Source organism: Labeo rohita, chromosome 2, assembly GCF_022985175.1.
Source record: "Labeo rohita strain BAU-BD-2019 chromosome 2, IGBB_LRoh.1.0, whole genome shotgun sequence".
Taxonomy (NCBI): Eukaryota; Metazoa; Chordata; class Actinopteri; order Cypriniformes; family Cyprinidae; genus Labeo; species Labeo rohita.
The window spans coordinates 12,044,058-12,063,456 of NC_066870.1; the positions used below are offsets into that span (position 1 = coordinate 12,044,058).

Here is a 19,399-nt window from a genome sequence, read left to right on the forward strand (position 1 = left end):
GAGGTCAAAAGTTTATATACACCTTGCACAATCTGCAAAATGTTAATTATTTTACCAAAATAAGAGGAATCATACAAAATCCGTGTTATTTTTTATTTAGCACTGACCTGCGTAAGATATTTCATATAAAAGACGTTTACATATAGTCCACAAGAGAAAATCACAGTTGCGTTTATAAAAATGACCACGTTCAAAAGTTTACATACACTTGATTCTTAATACTGTGTTGTTACCTGAATGATCCACAGCTGTTTTTTTTTTTTTCATCTAGTGATAGTTGTTTATGAGTCCCTTGTTTGTCCTGAACAGTTAAACTGCCCACTGTTCTTCAGAAAAATCCTTCATGTCTCACAAATTCTTTTTTTTTTTCAGTATTTTTGTGTATTTGAACCCTTTCCAACAATGACTGTATAATTTGGAGTCCCATTTTTTGACACTGAGGACAACTGAGGAGCTCATATCTAACTATTACAGAATGTTCAAATGCTCACCGATGCTCCAGAAAAAGAAAACTGATGCATTAAGAGCCAGGGGTGTAAACATTTGAACAGAATAAAGACTTTATTTTTATTTTTTTTTACTCATTTAGTACTGCCCTTCAGAAATTATACTTGTTACTTGTTTCCCAGAAGATGAAATAAGTCAAATTTACCCTGATCTTCAAATTTAAAAAGGTTTTCACCCCCCGCCTCTAAATGTATTGTGTTTCCTTCTGGAGCATCAGTGAGCATTTCTGTATTAGTTGCAAATGAGTCCCTCAGTTGTCCTCAGTGTGAAAAGATGGATCTCAAAAACATACAGTCATTGTTGGAAAGGGTTCAAATACACAAAAATGCTGAAAAACCAAAGAATTTGTGTGACCTGAAGGATTTTTCTTAAGAACAACAGAAAGTTTAACTGCTCAGGACAAACAAGGGACACATGAACAACTATCACTTCAACTGCTACAACTGACCTTAGTTGTAGTATATAATTATTTTAATGTATACATTTAATTTTTAAAGTTAAATTATGAGTATTATTATTAAATAGCATTTGGTCACATTTTATTTGATAAATTTTGTGCTTATCCAGTCCTATAGTTTTAATCCCAGTCCTACACTGTTTCTTCACTGCTTTTCAATGGACCTGTGCTTCTGTGCTGAGCTCCTGACTTCATATGCTCTAAAGGCCCCTGTGCTAGAGCTCAGCTCATATCCGAGCTGTTCATTCATTTCCTATGACAGCTCCGCAGCAGGAGAGCTACTGGAGAGCTAGATTCGAAGGGCACAGCTGCATTAGATGTGGGGCGTTGGCCATTCCTCTGAGATATTATTCTCTGGCCAAGGACAAACGGCTAGACTTGTTCTTTTGAACCTTACGCACTCATCTAATCATTCTCAAATCATCAGCATGCTTGTTTAATCTCCATTAGTTAAAGAGGATTCCAGGTACGGTCTCTGCAGATCAGAGTCGTCTTCTGGAAGTCTGAGGGAACGAGTGAGGCCGGAAAGGTTGACGGAGTTAAGGAAGGGGAAGCAGGGCCTTTGAAGTGCTGAGTGAGGAACTTGTCCTCCTCTTCTCATAAAACATGGCAGACAGATTAATGGCTAAGCTTTAGGGATACTTAAGAGTCAGCTTCAAGGGAATCAGGACAAGCCTCCGTGCTACCAAAGCCCTGCCACGCAAATCCATTCTCCTGCTCTTTCCACAGAGCTGAGATGGAGGAGCTCAGAGTGGCAAACAGTGCTGACGCTATCGTAAGAGGAAATTATGAATATTAATCCAACTGGTCCTCTGGAGGTCTGGGTTATAAATTTCATCGATGATGATTTTCAGGGCTGTGAGGGCGCCGAGTTCGAACCTTTGATTTGTTAGAGAAGCAGATGGAAAAACGGGGCTGAGGGAACTGGCGAGGCGTTTAAGCTAATGCTTGTTCGACAAACAAAGCTTATTGAGCTTTGCTGCTTATTAGGACAAAGCTTTGGTAAGACTCACAGCATAACTGCCTGTGTGCCTGCAACTCAAACTGAAATGTTCAGAGAAACTGAAAGGACGAAGATAAAAGACACCAAACATACAAATAAACATGTTCCACACAGTTCGACCAAATTACAAATCGTAGTACCTGCTTCTCATTGGCAGTAACGGGGTATTGGTCCTTGAGTTCGGCCATGACAAAGCACTGGTAGTGTTGGTTGTTAGGAAGGGGACGGTTGTAGAAGCCATTGTATGTCTTTTCGTCGCCCAGGGTGAAAGTGTCTGGAAGGGTGGGCAGCTTTGCGGCAATGTAAGGCCTAACAGTGTCTGCATGACGCCGTCTTCTGAGCAGAGCTCCCTCACTAGACTCTAGGAGCTGAGGTAGTGATCAGACAGAGATGAATTAGTGCAGGACAACACACTCAAAAAAATTATTTTTAATGCTTGTTCAAATTACTTGGTTAAAATGAGCAGTCCACTTACATGTGTAAAAATTAATTAAGCTTAATCATTTTGTGTTGGGACTACATGAATCATTTTTGTTGACACAACTAACTGAAAAGTGCATAAGGGTCGCATTAAAAGGGAAATATGTTGACAAAAATGGTTATTTTAAGTGTTTTTAATGAAAGAAAACTATGTTAGAGTTCTTATACATTTAATGGTAAGTTATTTTTGAGATTTAGAAGAGGTCTGGAGATTCTAAAAAGTTTTGAGGTTACCACTGTGCAGAAGAGTAGCGCTCATGCTTAGAGTGCTGGCAACTTCATTGACTTCCTGATTCATGCAATGAGCAATAACTGTACTAATGCCAGTTCTGAGATCAGTCTTCTTTGTTCAACTCTTATGGTATATTACAACTATGAATGAAATTATCGTTAACATGCCACCATGCGTTTTTGCTAATTATTTAAAAAATAGCTTGTCCAGTGAACTAAGTAAATACTTTTCCATGCAATTAGTTCAGATAGATTCAACTAAATCAAGTTCAATTAAACAAATAACATTTTGTTGAGCCAACTGCACATTACTTGTTTAATTGAACTTGTTTTAGTCCTGTTGTATGAACTTGAACTAATTGTATGGAAAAGTTTACTTTAATTTTATTAAGTTCATTGAACAAAGTATTTTTTTTGAGTGCAGACATGAACACTACATGTTGTGTGGAAAACTAATGCTAAATTTGTCAATACCTTTCATTTGAATCGCTTGGGAATATGAAAGTATTTAATGTATAGAAACTCTACAAATGATTATATGGTCTCTTATTAATAAATTTACAAGGATATAAGCCAGCAACAACAAAAACAAACTTTCAATCTTTTAATCAATGAATTTGAAATGAAATGAGGCTGGAATAATGGCTGCTACAAATTTAGCTTTGGCATCGCAGGAATAAATTTCTATTTTCAAAAGGTTTACAGGCCTAGACATCACATTTATAAAATTCCCTGGTATTCCCAGGTTTCCGATGACTCTGGTAATTATGGAAATGGGAAAAAAGCAGGAGTAACTCACCTCATCCAGCTCCATCTCATCAGGATTAACAGAATTACGAGATGAAAGAGACCCAGGCACAACCACAATGTAGTACCACCTATACAGAAAACAACAATATTAGCATACACATCTTTACTACTCTCATCTGCACTACAGCAACTTGAACAAGTCACTATTTATATCAGAAAAGGTTGCATATTTCAGCTGGTGGGAATTGAAAGCGGCGCATTCCAGGTGTGTGTGAGGGTGTAGAAAAACTGATGACTTGCTTTCTGGGTAATAGCTCCAGTTAATCATCTCAACACTACTGGTTTTAAATAATCAGCTCTATCTTCCAGAGCGTGAGTGAATGAAAAGAGAATGAGCTGTCAGGTGGTCCAGAGAAGCATAACTTTGGGAGAGTGGCATTCAGCTGCTCATAATAAGACTGGGGCCGAGGCTTTAATTTGGCCGGTGTCTGATACTAGAGGCATTTTCAAAATCAGCTCCAAGAAAAACTCTCTCTGTGCTTCAGAGCTCCGCCATTACTGGAGAATGAAGCGCTGTGTCTGACATGAAATCCCACATCAATCAGCGCTACTCCAAATGCCAATCTTCTCCAAGACTTTCTCATCCTCAACACTCTGGTAATCTTTTTACCAATCAAAAAAGGCACTCTGGAGCACAGTCCTGTTCTTCTCCTGGGATTGGCAACAAGTTTCTTTTTTTTTTTTTTTTTTTTTGGACCACAGTGCACCAGCTCTGATTTTGTCAACGGCCAAGACGTCAGAGAAGAAATCTCCCTGCTTGCGGTTCAGTCACAAATTAGTTTCATTTCTTTTTAGGGAACATAATTGGCTGAGGAAAAGCGTGACTCACAAACAACATGTTCCTCTCAAAGGACAAAAACAATCTCCACTTTTCTTCCATTACCTCCTCATTCATGAAAAATTAAGTGTTGAAAATTACATATAAACATAAGTGGCCTTTCTCATGCATAAATTATGATGACACATTTAAGTGGTACGATAACTGAAGGGCCTCCACCCATCACCAGGAGCTCCCGTGAAGAGCACTCAGCCGTAATTATGGGCTCTCTGTGGCAAGAACATCAGAAACAGGGCAGCTTGTCTGCTTTCTACGAGCAGGATGTGTTCATATCCTCCATCACGACAGGCTGCACTCTAAGTGGTCTCAAACCAAGACTTTCAGATATATCTTCCCCTCAGCTGAGATAGAAAACAGCCTGTCTGCCGGCACATTCTCCGCTATTGATTTCTATGCGTTCCATCACGACTCATCCTTCAGCGCACGGCTCGGAGGAGAATGAAGTGAAAATATGCCGATGTCACTTGAGCCTGACAAGGACCTTCTGGTAGTCTGAAAAACTCGGTGCTTTTCAGGAGAAGGTCAAATGTAAAGCTGAATACAGTAGGATGACGTTACTTTGGGTTTAAAAAGCAGCTAGAATCTGCAGCGTTGGCAGGATGGCTGTTTGCTGAGGTGGAGAGAATCAGTCTGAGCGTTCAGTTGGGGGGGAGAGAATAATTGCATGGTAATGGTGTGTGAGCTATGCTGCAGAACGGAAAGCATGCCGTCATTGACCCGAATGGGGCTGCAGGCATTACTTTGGGCAGCGTCACTGTATCCGTATGGATTTATGAGGTTTAAATTAAGGGGAAAGGAGTTGTGCACAACAGTAACTATATCAAATTTGCTTATTCTTTGACAAAAAAATAAACGTATGTGCGCATATTCAAATTCTGCTGAAAGCTATTTTTCAATTATGTTGTTTTATACAGATATTTATTTTAAATGAAATGTATTTTATCCATTTCTTCCTACATCAATGCATTATTTTACAATGTTAATTAAATATCTTTGCTACCCAGCTAAAAGGTTATTTCATTTTCCTTGCATGTTTATAGAAACTACACTAAAAATAAATACATTTATATCGTGACAACTGAAGACTTTAGCATGGTAATGGATATGAGAATGTTAATGTATTTGGTCTTGGCAGAATAGATCTGCTATGCTGGTGAATTGCTGCTGCTGTTGGTAATTGCTGTTGTTGTAGATTATACAGTGCTGTGAGTATTTAAGACATACTGCTGATGCACAAGTACCATATAAAATAGCTCATAGCAGATCTATGCAGGTGGAGCTGGGGAAGGTGGAGGGTTTCAGAGGAACTCTGAAATGCGCAGCAAAATGCTCAAGTGAAAGCTATCCAGACATTTAAATATAACGCAGCAAGATCCTTTGCTGCGTATGCAACACAAACCAATCAGTTTGTGCCAAGTATTTTAACGTTGTGAAAATCATCATTTTACTTTAATGAGCCATCAGCCTGCACCATCTAGAGGCTTATGACAGACATAACGTTTTATCATCTTATTTTCTCACCAACTAAAAGCATAACCCATTTCGTTTATCTGATTACTAGAGTACTAACCTGACAGGAGCTGTGGTGGGCACTTTGGGCAGGTTGATGGTGAGTTTACCATTGCTGGTCTGGTCTGCTGTGTACAGAACAGGCTTAGTTTTGAAAAGGTCGGGTGCGGTACGGATGGAGACCTGCTGCTGCAGGCCACCAGCGCTGTTCCCCCGGCTCATCAGCACGAAGGAGTAATTAGTATCCGGCTGCAGTCGTGTGATCAGCTTCCTCTTGAGGTTGCCCTGGACTTCCACACTCTGCTGGTTATAGAGGATCTACAGGAGAGAGAGGTTCAATTTCACTCAGTTGCATGGCTCACTAAATCTAATTTTTCATTCAGTTTCATTTAAACAAAGAACTTGATTGCATAAACAGACGCAGCTGCTTTTAGCGATGGAAACCGTGTGCTGTTTTCTGGGCTTGGCCCATCAGGACATTACTGTTATGGTTTTATACCAGTGGCTGGCATGCAGAGACGCCACACAGACTGTCTGTCAAGTTCACTGTAGGCCAAAGACCATTCTGACAGACTTTCCACAACGTTTTTGCATACTGACCAATAGTGTGACTTGCAATTTTGCTAAACCACATGTGAATTTACAGAATCAGCACTTAAAACCTAATAGGTAAGATTACATTTACATCTGTCGCAGTGTAATCATTCTGCATGGGAATTAGACAATTTTACAGTTAACTCCCAAGTGCAAGTCTATAAAACGGGTATAAAAATGGAAATAAATGCCTGTGAATAATAATACAAGGAAATTGTCTATGCACGTTAATGGGGTCTTACCTTAAAAGGCACTTGGGATTTATAATTTTCTGGCACCTCCCAGGTGAGAAGGACAGAGGTTTTCATCACAGCTTTGACACCAAAACTTGTGGCAAATGCTGTTGGACAGAGAACAGAAATTTCATAAACATATATAGAGAGCTCAGAGTTTGAATTATTAGGTAACATTTAAAACAAAACAGAGCTTCTGAAATTGTTTATATAGGGACTGTTTACTGATCCCTTGTTATGTGAAACTACTGAAACTTCAATAAAGTACTTATCTTGCACATACATCATTGTTTAATAAAGAATAAAAAATACAGCCCCTGTCTGAAAACTTCCTATAAAAGCTGTTCTGTACAATAGAAAATCAGCTTATTTGTGACCCTGGACCACAAAACCAGTCTTTAGTAGCACAGGTATATTTGTAGCAATAGCCAAAAATACACTGTATGGGTCAAAATGATCGATTTTTAATTTATACCGAAAAATCATTAGAATATTAAGTAAAGATCATGTTACATGAACATATTTTGTAAATTTCTGTTTCAAAAAATTGACCCTTACAAAAAAAAAAAAAAAAAAAAAAAAAAAAAAAAAAAGAAATAGTGATTCTAGCTAAACCTCTCTCTACAACAAGAAGCTTGAAACTATTCAGCTTAATGTTATTTTAGTACTATTTAGAATGTATTAATATTTTGAATTATCTCTTTGATATTTTCAGTTTTCTTTTTGATTTTATTATATTCTTTAGTTTCTTTTTTCAATATAACTTAAAAAATTGTTTTAACTTTAATAAAGTTTTAGTTTTAGTCATTTTAGTACTTCGACTTCCGCTTATTTCAGGTAGTTGCCACTTCTCTAATTTTAATCTAGTCCTTCCATCTTTATTTTATTTCAGTTATTGAAAACCATTTTTAAAAACTTTAGCTCTAGTTAATAATTCTAACAACAGTTACACAGTTCATTCTTTCATTTCAGTTCTTTTCAGAAGTTGAATGTTCACATAAAGTAAAAAACAAAAGCAGGATTTTTCCATTTGCCTTGAAAAACAGACCACCCAATGTGAAGATAATTGGATTTTTCATGGTGCACATTTATCACGGTGTTAGCACAGCAAAATGGCTATGTTATGTCAAGCGTGTGTTATTGCAGAAAAATAATAACATTTGTTGGTTATCTGATGATTTTTCTGTGACCAGAAATGGACAGTGAATTTCAGACAGAAAGGAACATGTTTTGGTGGACAAAATCTTTCTAGTAACATGAATAGGTGTGTAGTATGTGCACCTTCCTGCACCGTACACACTATATCATTAAATATAAAGTGTATAAGGTGCATTATAATTATGTTACGGTGCATTGTAATTATCTGAAGCTTGACAGAGCAATAAATTACACCTCCCACTACACAGAGGGATAAAAGGATTTCTCTATCTGTTTAAGTGATTTAACATAAGCCATGCAGTCTAAACACAAACCAGGTGATGTAGACATGGTCCTGCTCTGGATACTAGGACTTATGGGACCCCCTCCCTTGCTGGTGAAGGCTTGCACACGGATATCATAGGTGGTGTCTGGCCGAAGCCCCTGGATGGTCATCTGGGTGTCGGATGTGCGATTGGTGCCGTTCTGTATGTTGTTGATGTCGCGGTACATCACTAGATATTGCGTGATCCGGCCGTTGCGCTCTGACAGGGCCGGGGGGTCCCAGGCAAGGCGGGTGGTGGAGGTGGTCAGGCCCACGACGCGTAGGTTGAGGGGAAACCCACTTGGTACGTCCTCTGGGGTGCTGATCTCTTTTATATACTCCTCTCCGGCTCCCGCCCGGTTTCTAGCACTCAGGTGGAAGGTGTAGGTGGCACCCTTGTGCAGTTCTGTGGCGGTGTGGTGGTCGTCGGTGCGTGCAAACTCACGGACTTCATAGTTTTCTTCCTCCACACGCTTGTACCGCAGTCGGTAGCCAATCAGTTCACCCACCATGTCCTTAGGAGGCTGCCACTGGATGAGGGCTGTGTTGCCAATAGTGGTGCTGATGATCATGGTGGGTTTCCCAGGCACTGCAGGGGCAGAGTGAGAATAGGAATTGCATTGTTAAAAAGAGGGTTATTTGTGCATGCCACATGCTATCATTTGGTATATAAATAACCTGCCTGTTTGTATTTCCTCTTTTATTTGATTTGGGCAATTTTTTTTTTTTTAGCCAATATCCTCCTGAACATTTTAAATGTCTAAAACATCCTCTTATTTTGACATTAGTGACCATCTACATACTATGGAAGCCTGTTTCTGCCACAGAATAAAAAATAACTCAAGTTCACTGTGAAAATGACACTAAAAATGACACTAAAGACATAAAATGTTAAAAAAGATTAGCATTTCTGTTCTTTTGAACTAATCAAAGTATTTTATAATGACTATTAAGTAAATATTAAGCTTTCTGAAGGATCATGTAACACTGAAGACTGGAGTAATGGCTGCTAAAAAAATCTGCTTTGCATCACAGGAATAAATTACATTTTAAAATTTATTACAATACACTTTAAATCTGATCAACCACAAACTTTTAATAATATACTGTAAGTACAATGACTTGTAATGCGCTTTCATGCTAACCTTAAATCTATAATATTTATACTGTTTAATAATAATAAAAAAGTGAAGACCTTTCCATCTATTTTATCCTTTGAGTGAAGGAATGCCTTGGAAAAGCTGCTTTTAATTAAATGTCACCAGACATTCGAAAATGAATTGTCACTGAAAACCATTTAAGACACATTCAAGTCAAAGAAACTGAAAAAAATGTACTTTTGAGATATCTGTAAGCAAATCAACAATATAGCATTTTGTGCCAACAATTGAGAAAAGACGTACCAGAGGTGAAGCAGGTTATTAGATTTAAAATGCTTTTGGTTAGGAACAATGTGCATCAATGAATAAGGCCAGAAACATACATTGGAAATGAAACACGGTGAATTGAATGTGAAGTACTGTAAGTCAAGAGTGAGTGAGCTTCTACCTGCTCCGGTGGTGGTGACGACTTTGGCTTTGCTGCGTGCCCCATCACCCTTGGTTGTGTATGCTGCCACAGTAACGGAGTAAGAAGTCTCGGAGAGAAGTCCAGTGATCACAGCCTCCTGTTGAAAGGAAACAGCATGATCCCTGAGATGCCAAGAGAGCCTTATCTAGAGACGCCCTCATGCCATCCCCACTGGCAGACACTGATCATAAACCCTCCAATAAACCACACACACCCCAACCATTTATGCTTAACCATTTCCAACCTCCCTTTTAAAACCATCAGGCTTATTTTTCGTTTCATATTACACATACATAAGTACTCTGAAAGGCTTCAAAAAGCTTTTTTTCTATAGAAGCTCTTCCAAGCCACAAAGAGAAGAACCAAAGCAGCCCATGGGTGCCAATGTTCTTGCTTTACACCAGTGATGGCAAATCGTATTTCAACAAGTCAGCTGAAAAACTGTCAGTAAGTTTGTAATTTGATATATATAGTAAAGGTTCCCATAAAATGTTGGTCAAATTATTAGCAAACTAATGTATAATGTAATATTAACCAGTGTATAGCAGAACAATGACACATCTGGTGGACATCAACAGATGACCTGTGTGAGCATTTGAACAAACTCACAAACCAAAGGGGAAAAAAGAGCCAAACATAGCACACAAAGGCACATGTACAAACACATGCGAACACACAAACATATGTACACACAGTCTTGCCTAGGGTCAAAACACAATTTACGACTTCTCCCCCATAGTCTATAGTAATATTACATTTACTTTAACAATTCAGCATCCACACAGTGGGAATAAATGTGGCTGTCAGCAATCAAACACAGAAATGCAACAGAGCTAAATTAATTCAGTGATCAGAATTAACCTGCTAAAACGGTGCTTCGTTAATCTACTGTTACTTTCAACATGAGTTAGCTATAAGAATATAAAACTAATCTTATTAAAGAATCATCTTATGAGGAATAATGTCTATAAAACCTACAGTTACTCAGGTAATCTCTTCTTAGGTGTGGTAAAAAATCCTTACATACACGCAATGAAACCAAACTCGCACAAAAATGAAAGCATACAGGTTCAACCACACTTAAACACACACACATGGAAATAAACCAAGATCATAACATAGCACATGTTGTTCACCCACCACACACTTATAAAAAATACCAAGCTCCTATATTACACATGCCCACACATCCTCTGGTAAATTAAGTTCCTGAAAATGGCATTTTAAAAGCTTCTTGTTAGCCTTTTTAGCATGTCTTAACCGTGTTTCTTCTATAATTAAGGGTTTAATTATATTAATGCTTATACCAATATGTGCCCAGTGTTTCACAATTTTCTTTTAAAATGAAGATTGCTTGGTTTGGTTTGCTCTCCCGCTGAAGCCCTAAAGAGGGGGAACACAGGATAAAATGTAAATGATTGGATAAAATTTAAATGACCTTTTAAATTTGAGCGTTTATTCATTACTTTAATCACACAAAATTACTTTTTATAGACAAAGCAATTGCACTTTTGTCTCTCATTTTCTCCATCTTAAATAGGGCTCTTTTATCAGTTTTCAAGCAAAGGGAACAGCTTGCATTCCCAGAGTACAGAAGTTTAACCAAGTAGGAGGGGGTTAAAACAATTCTGTGAGTAGTACACTAGGGCATGTTCAGTTTTAGCAGCAATTTATTAAACATTAAGCATTGTGTGAGCAAACAGAGTTTTTAGTTAATTTTGCATTATCAGTGTTACCAAAAGGTGTCTGAACAAGATATATTGGTAACCATACTGTGTCTGTACTAGTCAATATTATTATTATTATTTATTATTATTGTTATTATTATTTTTTTAAGGACGTTTCTGCCATGGATTAAAAACAAAAAAGGTAACTGTGTCTTTTTCTCTCAACTTTTTTTTGTTTACATATTGCAATTTTGACTTTTTCCTCATCAGAATTAGCTCAAGACAAGCTTAAGAATCACAATTCTGAGAAAAAAGCCATAATCGTAAGATACAGTATGCATTTTTCATCACCCAAAAAAACTGTTAATGACTCAATATTCATATTTAAGCTAAATTTGATTCTCTGAAGCTTTTTTTGTTGGAACAAGGTGAGATTATTGATGTGGCATCTGCGGGGCTAATAGGTGTGTGTTTCCTCTATACACTGAGCACAGTCACACTTCATTAGTGAGCTAGCAGCTGACGCCAACCTTCAAAATGGCTGATTGCTAGAATAAATAACACAGAGGTGCACAGATGTCACTCGCTGACACCGGCGTGTCTCTCTGCTGTCAAGCCATAATCAATGCCATCAGTGAAAAGAGCAGCACAGTCCCATTACGTGTTGCGGGTACCTCTGAGTAGAGCCTGAGGTGAAAGAAATTAATAGAATTTCTCACCTTTGATTAAAAAAGAGGATCTAAAAATGACTTAAAGCCTGTCTATTTCTGTATCTTTAAGAGTTTAGAGAGGTTTCTTAACAATACAGATGTTGGGTGTTTATCTTAGATATGGGTGTGACAGTAAGAGAGTTGTTTATCCGGATGACAACATGGTGGAATCGAGTACTGTTCCTGTTACCTCACGTTTAATATTAAGCAGTGTCGCCCTTCCCTATTATATATGAAGTAACTTTTGTTCATTTTAAAAAGCCTAGAGAATAGAGATAGACTTTGTTACAGTTCAGTTTACTTTAATATAGTGATGTAACTACTGTCCCATTGTTTTATCTCTGTCTCACATGGTTGGTCATATTATTAGTATGTGAGGGATATTCAGTCCAAAACTGTGACAAAACTGTGCTACTGTAAATGATTGCAAAGTGCAGACCAATTATCCACTGAACAGGGCGGTGTGAATGTATAAGCGGGCACAAACCACTGCTCTGCACAGAACAGATTCTGAAGAGTACTAGGCAAGTCAACATTTTTCCTTTGCAACAGTGTAAAAAGAGTGTCGCAATGCATTTAAGTTCAAGCTAATGTTATCTGAGATAACAATAACTGCTGAAAATGAATTAATGTATTTGTTTGAGATACAATTAAGTATGCTATTTTATTTGTAGAATTTTCCCAACCATTATATTCTAACGGCTAAGGCTGACTGGATCAGCCATTAATCTGGGTGGATCAGTATCACCCTGGCCCTAATTTCCACCAAAATAACATAATTACTACCGTAATACCGCAATAAACAAATCTGGCACCTCCTTCAAACTGAAGAAAGTTCCCAGTCTACTTTGATGGTTGTACCTACAACACATCTGGAAAAAAGTGAATAACTGTTTTGTCACTATGATCCCAAGAAGCGGATGTGATAACTTGACATCTTACATGCAGATTATTCAATTAGAATCTGGCACCTCTTTCAAAGAGTGTAAAAAGAAAGTTACCAGTCTTTGATCGTTGTATCTAAACACATCTAGAAAAAAGTGAATGAGTGTTTTGCCACTGTGATCCCAAGATGTGAAAGTGATAACTTGACAGATTATTCAGTTAGCACTTTTAAAAAGTATCTCAAAGGATCAGCATTAGTCAATGTAATTATCTCGGGTACTTCTTTTGCATTTATTTTTATTTACTTTAATACTTTGTAATATTATTAATAATAACTTTCAGCATCATTACTCAAGTCTTCAGCCACATGAGGGCTGTTTAACCCCTAATTACATCCAAAATCGGTGAAAGTAAATTTGGAGGACAACCTCAATTTGTACACAAATTCACACACACCTAACTAGAGACCCCACTGACAGCTCAGGGTCACTAGGTCCGACGTGAGTCCCTGTTTTAACGTATGAATCTGAGATTCCACAAATCCACTTAACTGACAGGCTGCCAGACAGACCTGAATCATGGGAGAGGGAAAAGAGAGTGATTTGGCGGGAGCAAGCGATTGGCTCACGCTGAATGTTTTCCAGGCAGGTGGCAGCACGCAGTGGCAGCAGAGCAGGTGCGGTCGCTAACAGCAGGACTCCAGAGAGACGGCAGCCAGTCTGCTGGCACAGAGATGGGCGGACTGAGAAATGGGGTCAGGCTTCACTGGGAGGAAAACGACACTGGTAACTGAAGTGCGCCCATTTCTTTGGCTCTTTTTTAATGCTCCATATCTAGGCAGTAAGAGGATTTACTAGCGTAACGCAAGCCAGGCTCCGAACTGTAGTGGGCTGTCACGCAACTATAAGAACCTTTTGAGGAAACTCTGGAACAACGAGACACACACACACACACACATACAAAGGCATGCTCACAGACAACACACACCTACACACACAAAGAGCTGTGGTGTTGAAAGCCGACTGTTGTCTGCAGCTTTCTCTTTCCAGCCAGGCTTCACTGGTTTTCAACACTCACAGCACACATAACCCTGAACCCATCCCTCTGCTGAAAGCAGGTCACATCATTCAGTGCTTTACTTTCCCAACCCCTTCACTCATCACACAGGGGCCAAGCAGATTGTAAGTTGTTCATTAATATCCCCTTCTATGCTTCAATGTACTCCAAAAAAAAAAAAAAAAAAAGTTGTGGTGAGTACTGAAACGCAGTGATTATTAGTTTATTTTTGTGTAGCTGATGTGGTTTATTAATGAGCAAGCGTGGTTTATTCCATGCTCTCTGGAATACTTGATTCTGATTGGTCAGTCAAGGAATTTTAAGATCAAACATTATAGTGTACTGACTGATAAACTGCATAATTGGCCATTGTTTCTGACAACAGTTTTCCTCTCACATAACTGAAAGATTTAATCTTTATTTATTTATTTGGTAAGGAGTAGTGTATTAAGTGAGATAATGTACAGTTAGCTAAAAAATAATATATTTGACAACAACTGAATGGGTTTATTTTACAATAATGATATACATATATATTATTCTGCAAGGTGAATCAAATTGATCAAAAGTGACAGTAAAGACATTATTAAAAAATGCATTTTAAATTAAGGTTATTCTTTTAAATTATCTATTCATTACAGAATTGAAAAATATGTTAATGTGATTATAACCTTAAATCAATAATAAAGCTGATAAAGCTTTCATTCATACAACTACTTACTTCAGCCTATGCCATGTCTCTGGCTTTTCTATCTCTCTAGTTAAGTATTCTCATCTGTGTATCTTCAGTATTTCTCATTTTAGTGTGAGAGAGGTTTTATCATTCAGATAATGCTAAACTTGCTGGCTTTTCATGAAATTTTCAATAGTAGTGCTTTAGTAGTGAAGGTCTGTTCCATATTTGTTGTAAGTGCGCATGTGATTGTGTGTGCGTGTGAGTGAATAACGGGTACTTGCTATGCTAGAAGTCATTAGTGCAGTCATTACACTGTCAGTGAAATGTGCTCTCAGGGGCCAGACCTTTAGAGCATGCGGCATCATTACCATTAGTAAATACAGTGCATTAGTGGGTGACCTTCAGTATAATGCTGAAAATGCTGCAATTTATTCTGGTCTTTTCTGTGTGTATGTGTGTGTAAGAGTATGGAGTTGGGAATATGTTTGCAACAATGCTCAAAAGATGCTTAAAAAAAAAAAAATCAGCTTTCATGCTGATTGTGTATTTTTACCCCATTTCCCCTTTTTCAACAAGCTGCTTGGTCCAAATTCATATTAAGCACACAGAAGGGGTTTGAACAAACTGTTAATCCCTCTTTATAAGAATAAACAAAGGAGAACTGTTAGTTTTGAATGAAGAAAAGGCAAGCAACAGAAGAAAAAGCGATAGATGAACACACAAACTCAGAGCATCCCCGCAGGCCCAATGCCGCAAACCACCCGCTCACACTTGAGTTACTCACATATTCCGTGGACTCTTCAATTTTCCACTGATGGAAAACATATGACAGATGAGAGGTAGAAAATGAATCAGAGATGGCACTACTGGGGAGAAAAAAAAGCATCGCTACCTTTTTTTTCTCTCATCTACAGATGAACACATAGCGTTAACAGTGACATGCTACAGAGACAGAGGAGAAGGGTGGAGGAGGAGAGATGACAATATTTCAAATTCGACACAGTGCTGCATAATGTCAGGTAAAAGGAGCAGCGGTATACTGCTAACAAAGGCAAGGTGCTTCATTCCGTCGCTCTGTGGGAGAAAGAAATGACAACTATTGCACCACTTACACCTGGTGCAAGAACGGTTTAGTCTCAGCATGGTTGCAAACACTGCAATTCACAGATACTTACCTGGGCTGCATTCATAATAAACCTGATAAGTGAACTCCAAAAGTCGTACAGTTGTACAAATATTGTACAATCCAAAACATTTACCACATATGCACTGCCTGGTTACATGTGTATAATTGAAGACATGTAGTTACAATTTTATGTAAGGATGAACAAAATATTGGTGCCATTATCAGCTGGTTATTTAACTTATCAGTATATATATATATATATATATATATATATATATATTATATTATATTTAATGGTGCAGCTCATTTTTAGATTACCTTTGCAATTCAACTATTCATTAATTCATCTTTTACACTAATAACTCAATTTATTACTACCGTTAATCTTAAGAAATTCTCGAAACGAAAATCCATTTTTCATTGGATTATAATTATTAAATATACACAATATTATAATGCCTCAATTCACATTTAAAATTAGTGATTTGAATTTGCAATTGTTTGTTTTAATTTGCTGAGATTTAGGACTGAGATTTGATATCTTATCAATATGGACCAGATTTTTAATATTGTACATGAGTAATTTTACCACACTGACACAGTTACACACACACACACACACACACACACACACACACAAAAAAAGCCCCTGCTGGCAGATACTGGCATTGTGCTGTCAGTGTATTCTGACAGGACAACCGACATTTCTAAAAAGTTTTTAATCTAAATACAACATTTCTACATGAAAACTTTTTCCTTTAACTGTAAGCGAAACTCATTGGGATTGAAAGCCTATTTCTTGTTGCGAATCTCCTGGTGGTGTGGAGCATGAAATCCCATTACACCCATCGCATTGCTAGCTTGGTGACATCAAACTTTACCGACACAGAGCACCCACAACCGCTGCTTTTTCTTACCCATCCTCAACAAAAGGCGCTCACACATGTATCAAATCTTCCTTGGACCGAGAAGCCAGCATGGAGTCAACTCAACCGGAGTTGATATTCCTTTTCGGGAAGAAAGGGGAAATTGCTCTTTTCTAACTGAGAATCTGCAAAGTGCAGTGAAGCACATCACAATATCAGTGTGTGGACCCCCACACTGTAATTTCTATATTAGATCATTCTGCAAACATTCATCCATATCCTATAATTGCTTCTCATGATGGAGCTGATGTAGATCTGTGTGTATATTGCATAACAGCACCATTAGCAGACTAGATGGGGGCCAATATTTCTTACTGTTTCTCTAACACGCCACTTCCCACTCACAAACCTCATGCTGATCCTATAGGATAATGCCTGGCATGTGTGGCGCCTTGTTAGTCTGTCAGCTACTCAGAGGTGGGAGCCTCATGGACGTTTTTAAAAGCCCCTTACAGCACAAGAGAAACCAGCAGCTTTGCCCAGAGCATGCCTTCCTAAAAGTCCAGTAACAATAACTTGATCCAGGGCACGGCTGCCTGGAGGCCCAGCCACCCGTCATTACCTTTCACGGCGAGGAGCTGAAGTCATGCTGATAACTTGAGTGGAAAGCACAGAGGCTGAAACATTGATCAGATATAATGGGCCGGAGAGCGCTTCTAACCCTTCAGGTCTGCACTTAAGAGTTGTACTTCAATCATTTAGTCATCGCCGTTTCACTGCGTTTGCTTCCTCCTCAATGGACTCCCTCTAAACTGCTGCTTTTAACTCTCCTATTAATTGTGCACAGTGCTGCAGCGTGGACACCAACACGCACTTAGAACATACACAACGGCATCCAAAGCCAGCACTATTCCTTTAGGCCGGTCTACACTCAATCATTAACATAACCCACCACAGCACCGACATAAGAAACATACGCTTAAATAAACACAAACAACCTTTTTAAACTCAAGTTAATGAGACATTTTTTCCGCTTATCTGCGTTCTTAATGGGTTGTTGTTTTCCACATGGCACTTTAGCCTATGTTAAACATACAGGCTCTTTGCTTTCAGAAAATTATCTCCTCAAAATCATTCTCTTTGAATGCAAGATGAATAAATTAGCCTACTTTATTAAAAGGCTTCAGAGAGCAGAAAAACCAGGTCAGAACTGATAGGAATCTTCAGCCGGAGCCAAATGTGGCAATTTTCAGACAGGATATTAAAATAGTAATGGAAGTCTGTGTTTGTCAGATAGTGGCTGTTGGAGAACAAGAGATGAAAGGGAAAGATGGTGCTGATATTAATCAGGGGAAATAAAGGGCTCCCCCCTCTCTCATTCATCTGGCACTGGGGCCACCGAGGCCAGAGAGATTCCCTCAGAGTTGGTGCTGTATCTTACATTCACGTTTACCCAATAAACAGATGCCCTCAGGGTCTTAAAGAGACTCTGGTTGCATTAGCTGGAACTCATACCTACTACCAACTCACAACCCCAATTAAAACAACTGAACCAACTAATCGAGGTCTTTAGGTAAACTCGAAACTACAAGGCAAGTGTGTTAGAGTAAGGACTAGGACACTGGCCCTCAAGGAGCAGGTTTGGATACCCCTGACCTAATGGCAGGATAGTCGAAGTTTATGTATCCAATGTTTATGGGTTCGAACCTTCAATGTTTTGGCTACCAGCTCTGGTCCTTGACTACTAAAAACTGCACCACCCATAGCTCCGATCTCTCACTACGTCTGTCATTTGCTTGTTCCCTTTTCTATCGTACACCCACAACTAATGCAACAAGATCCTAACCAAACAGCACAGAAGAGTGACAGCTGTAATTGTAGGGGACTCTCATGCTGATTTATTGGAGATTCTTCATGGAAAGGTTGACAGGCTTCTCCAACGGCCACTTGCTCGGCTCTCGTGGCACACTGGAATGGATCAATTAACTCAATCTCTCGGTTAAATTTAGACCTAGAATGAGGGAGGTGTGTGGGTTCCCAGTCTGGCCTTTTTTGAAAAGAAAAATGCATTTATCCCACCCACAGACAAACAAGTGCTCGCTGGTTTTCTGGCTTTTCAGTTGAGGCCAGGGAGCTAGATGAGAGAGAGACTTCTCATGTTGCTCTAAGTGAGACAAATGATGGGTTCAAATTGTGACACCGATTCAATACAAACGTAAAATCAAAGTGAAATCAATATTACAAGTGTTCACTGTTTTTAATACATATTCCACATCCAACTGTGCATGGTATATCAGTGAACACTACCTTTTATGAGAATGTCATATCTTAGGCAGGCTATTAGTAAATGCTAATCAACAGCCAAACATTTTTAGGGTACTTTTGAAGATAATGCAGCCTTAATAAAAAAAAAAAAACTGCCTTTATAAAACTATATAGGCTGAATTCATCCATTGCATTGTTTTTTTTTTTTTGTTTTTTTTGACCTTGTAATTTTTAATTATAATATCATAACTTGATGTTCCGGTGAAACAACTTCTCTCCGGTGATGAATGCTGGATTTTAGCAATCATTTAGTCCGCTTAAACCCCTCCCTACAATCGACTGCAAGCTCGCATTTGGATTGCACTGCCTCTGTCCATTCAACAACCAATGGGCAGAACCAAGTTCTACATCTTTCTTTTCAAAAATTCTTTTATTTGGTTCCACATCACAATATG

The 19,399-nt window shown here is 38.5% G+C and overlaps 1 protein-coding gene across 14 annotated transcripts in view; it reads right to left on the reverse strand.

The window, feature by feature from the left end:
• Positions 1-19,399, reverse strand: part of ptprfb (protein tyrosine phosphatase receptor type Fb) — a 197,690-nt gene that overhangs the window by 33,772 nt on the left and 144,519 nt on the right. For 9 of the 14 annotated variants that reach the window (XM_051133976.1, XM_051133967.1, XM_051134070.1 and 6 more), the window contains 7 exons: positions 15,472-15,498; positions 9,673-9,790; positions 8,135-8,713; positions 6,672-6,769; positions 5,897-6,153; positions 3,478-3,556; positions 2,108-2,335 (listed from right to left, as the gene is read on the reverse strand). In XM_051133976.1, the coding sequence (XP_050989933.1) occupies positions 2,108-2,335; positions 3,478-3,556; positions 5,897-6,153; positions 6,672-6,769; positions 8,135-8,713; positions 9,673-9,790; positions 15,472-15,498 (1,386 nt within the window). The remainder of the gene's footprint in view (positions 1-2,107; positions 2,336-3,477; positions 3,557-5,896; positions 6,154-6,671; positions 6,770-8,134; positions 8,714-9,672; positions 9,791-15,471; positions 15,499-19,399) is intronic. The other 5 variants (XM_051134038.1, XM_051134029.1, XM_051134054.1 and 2 more) reach the window with 1 other exon arrangement.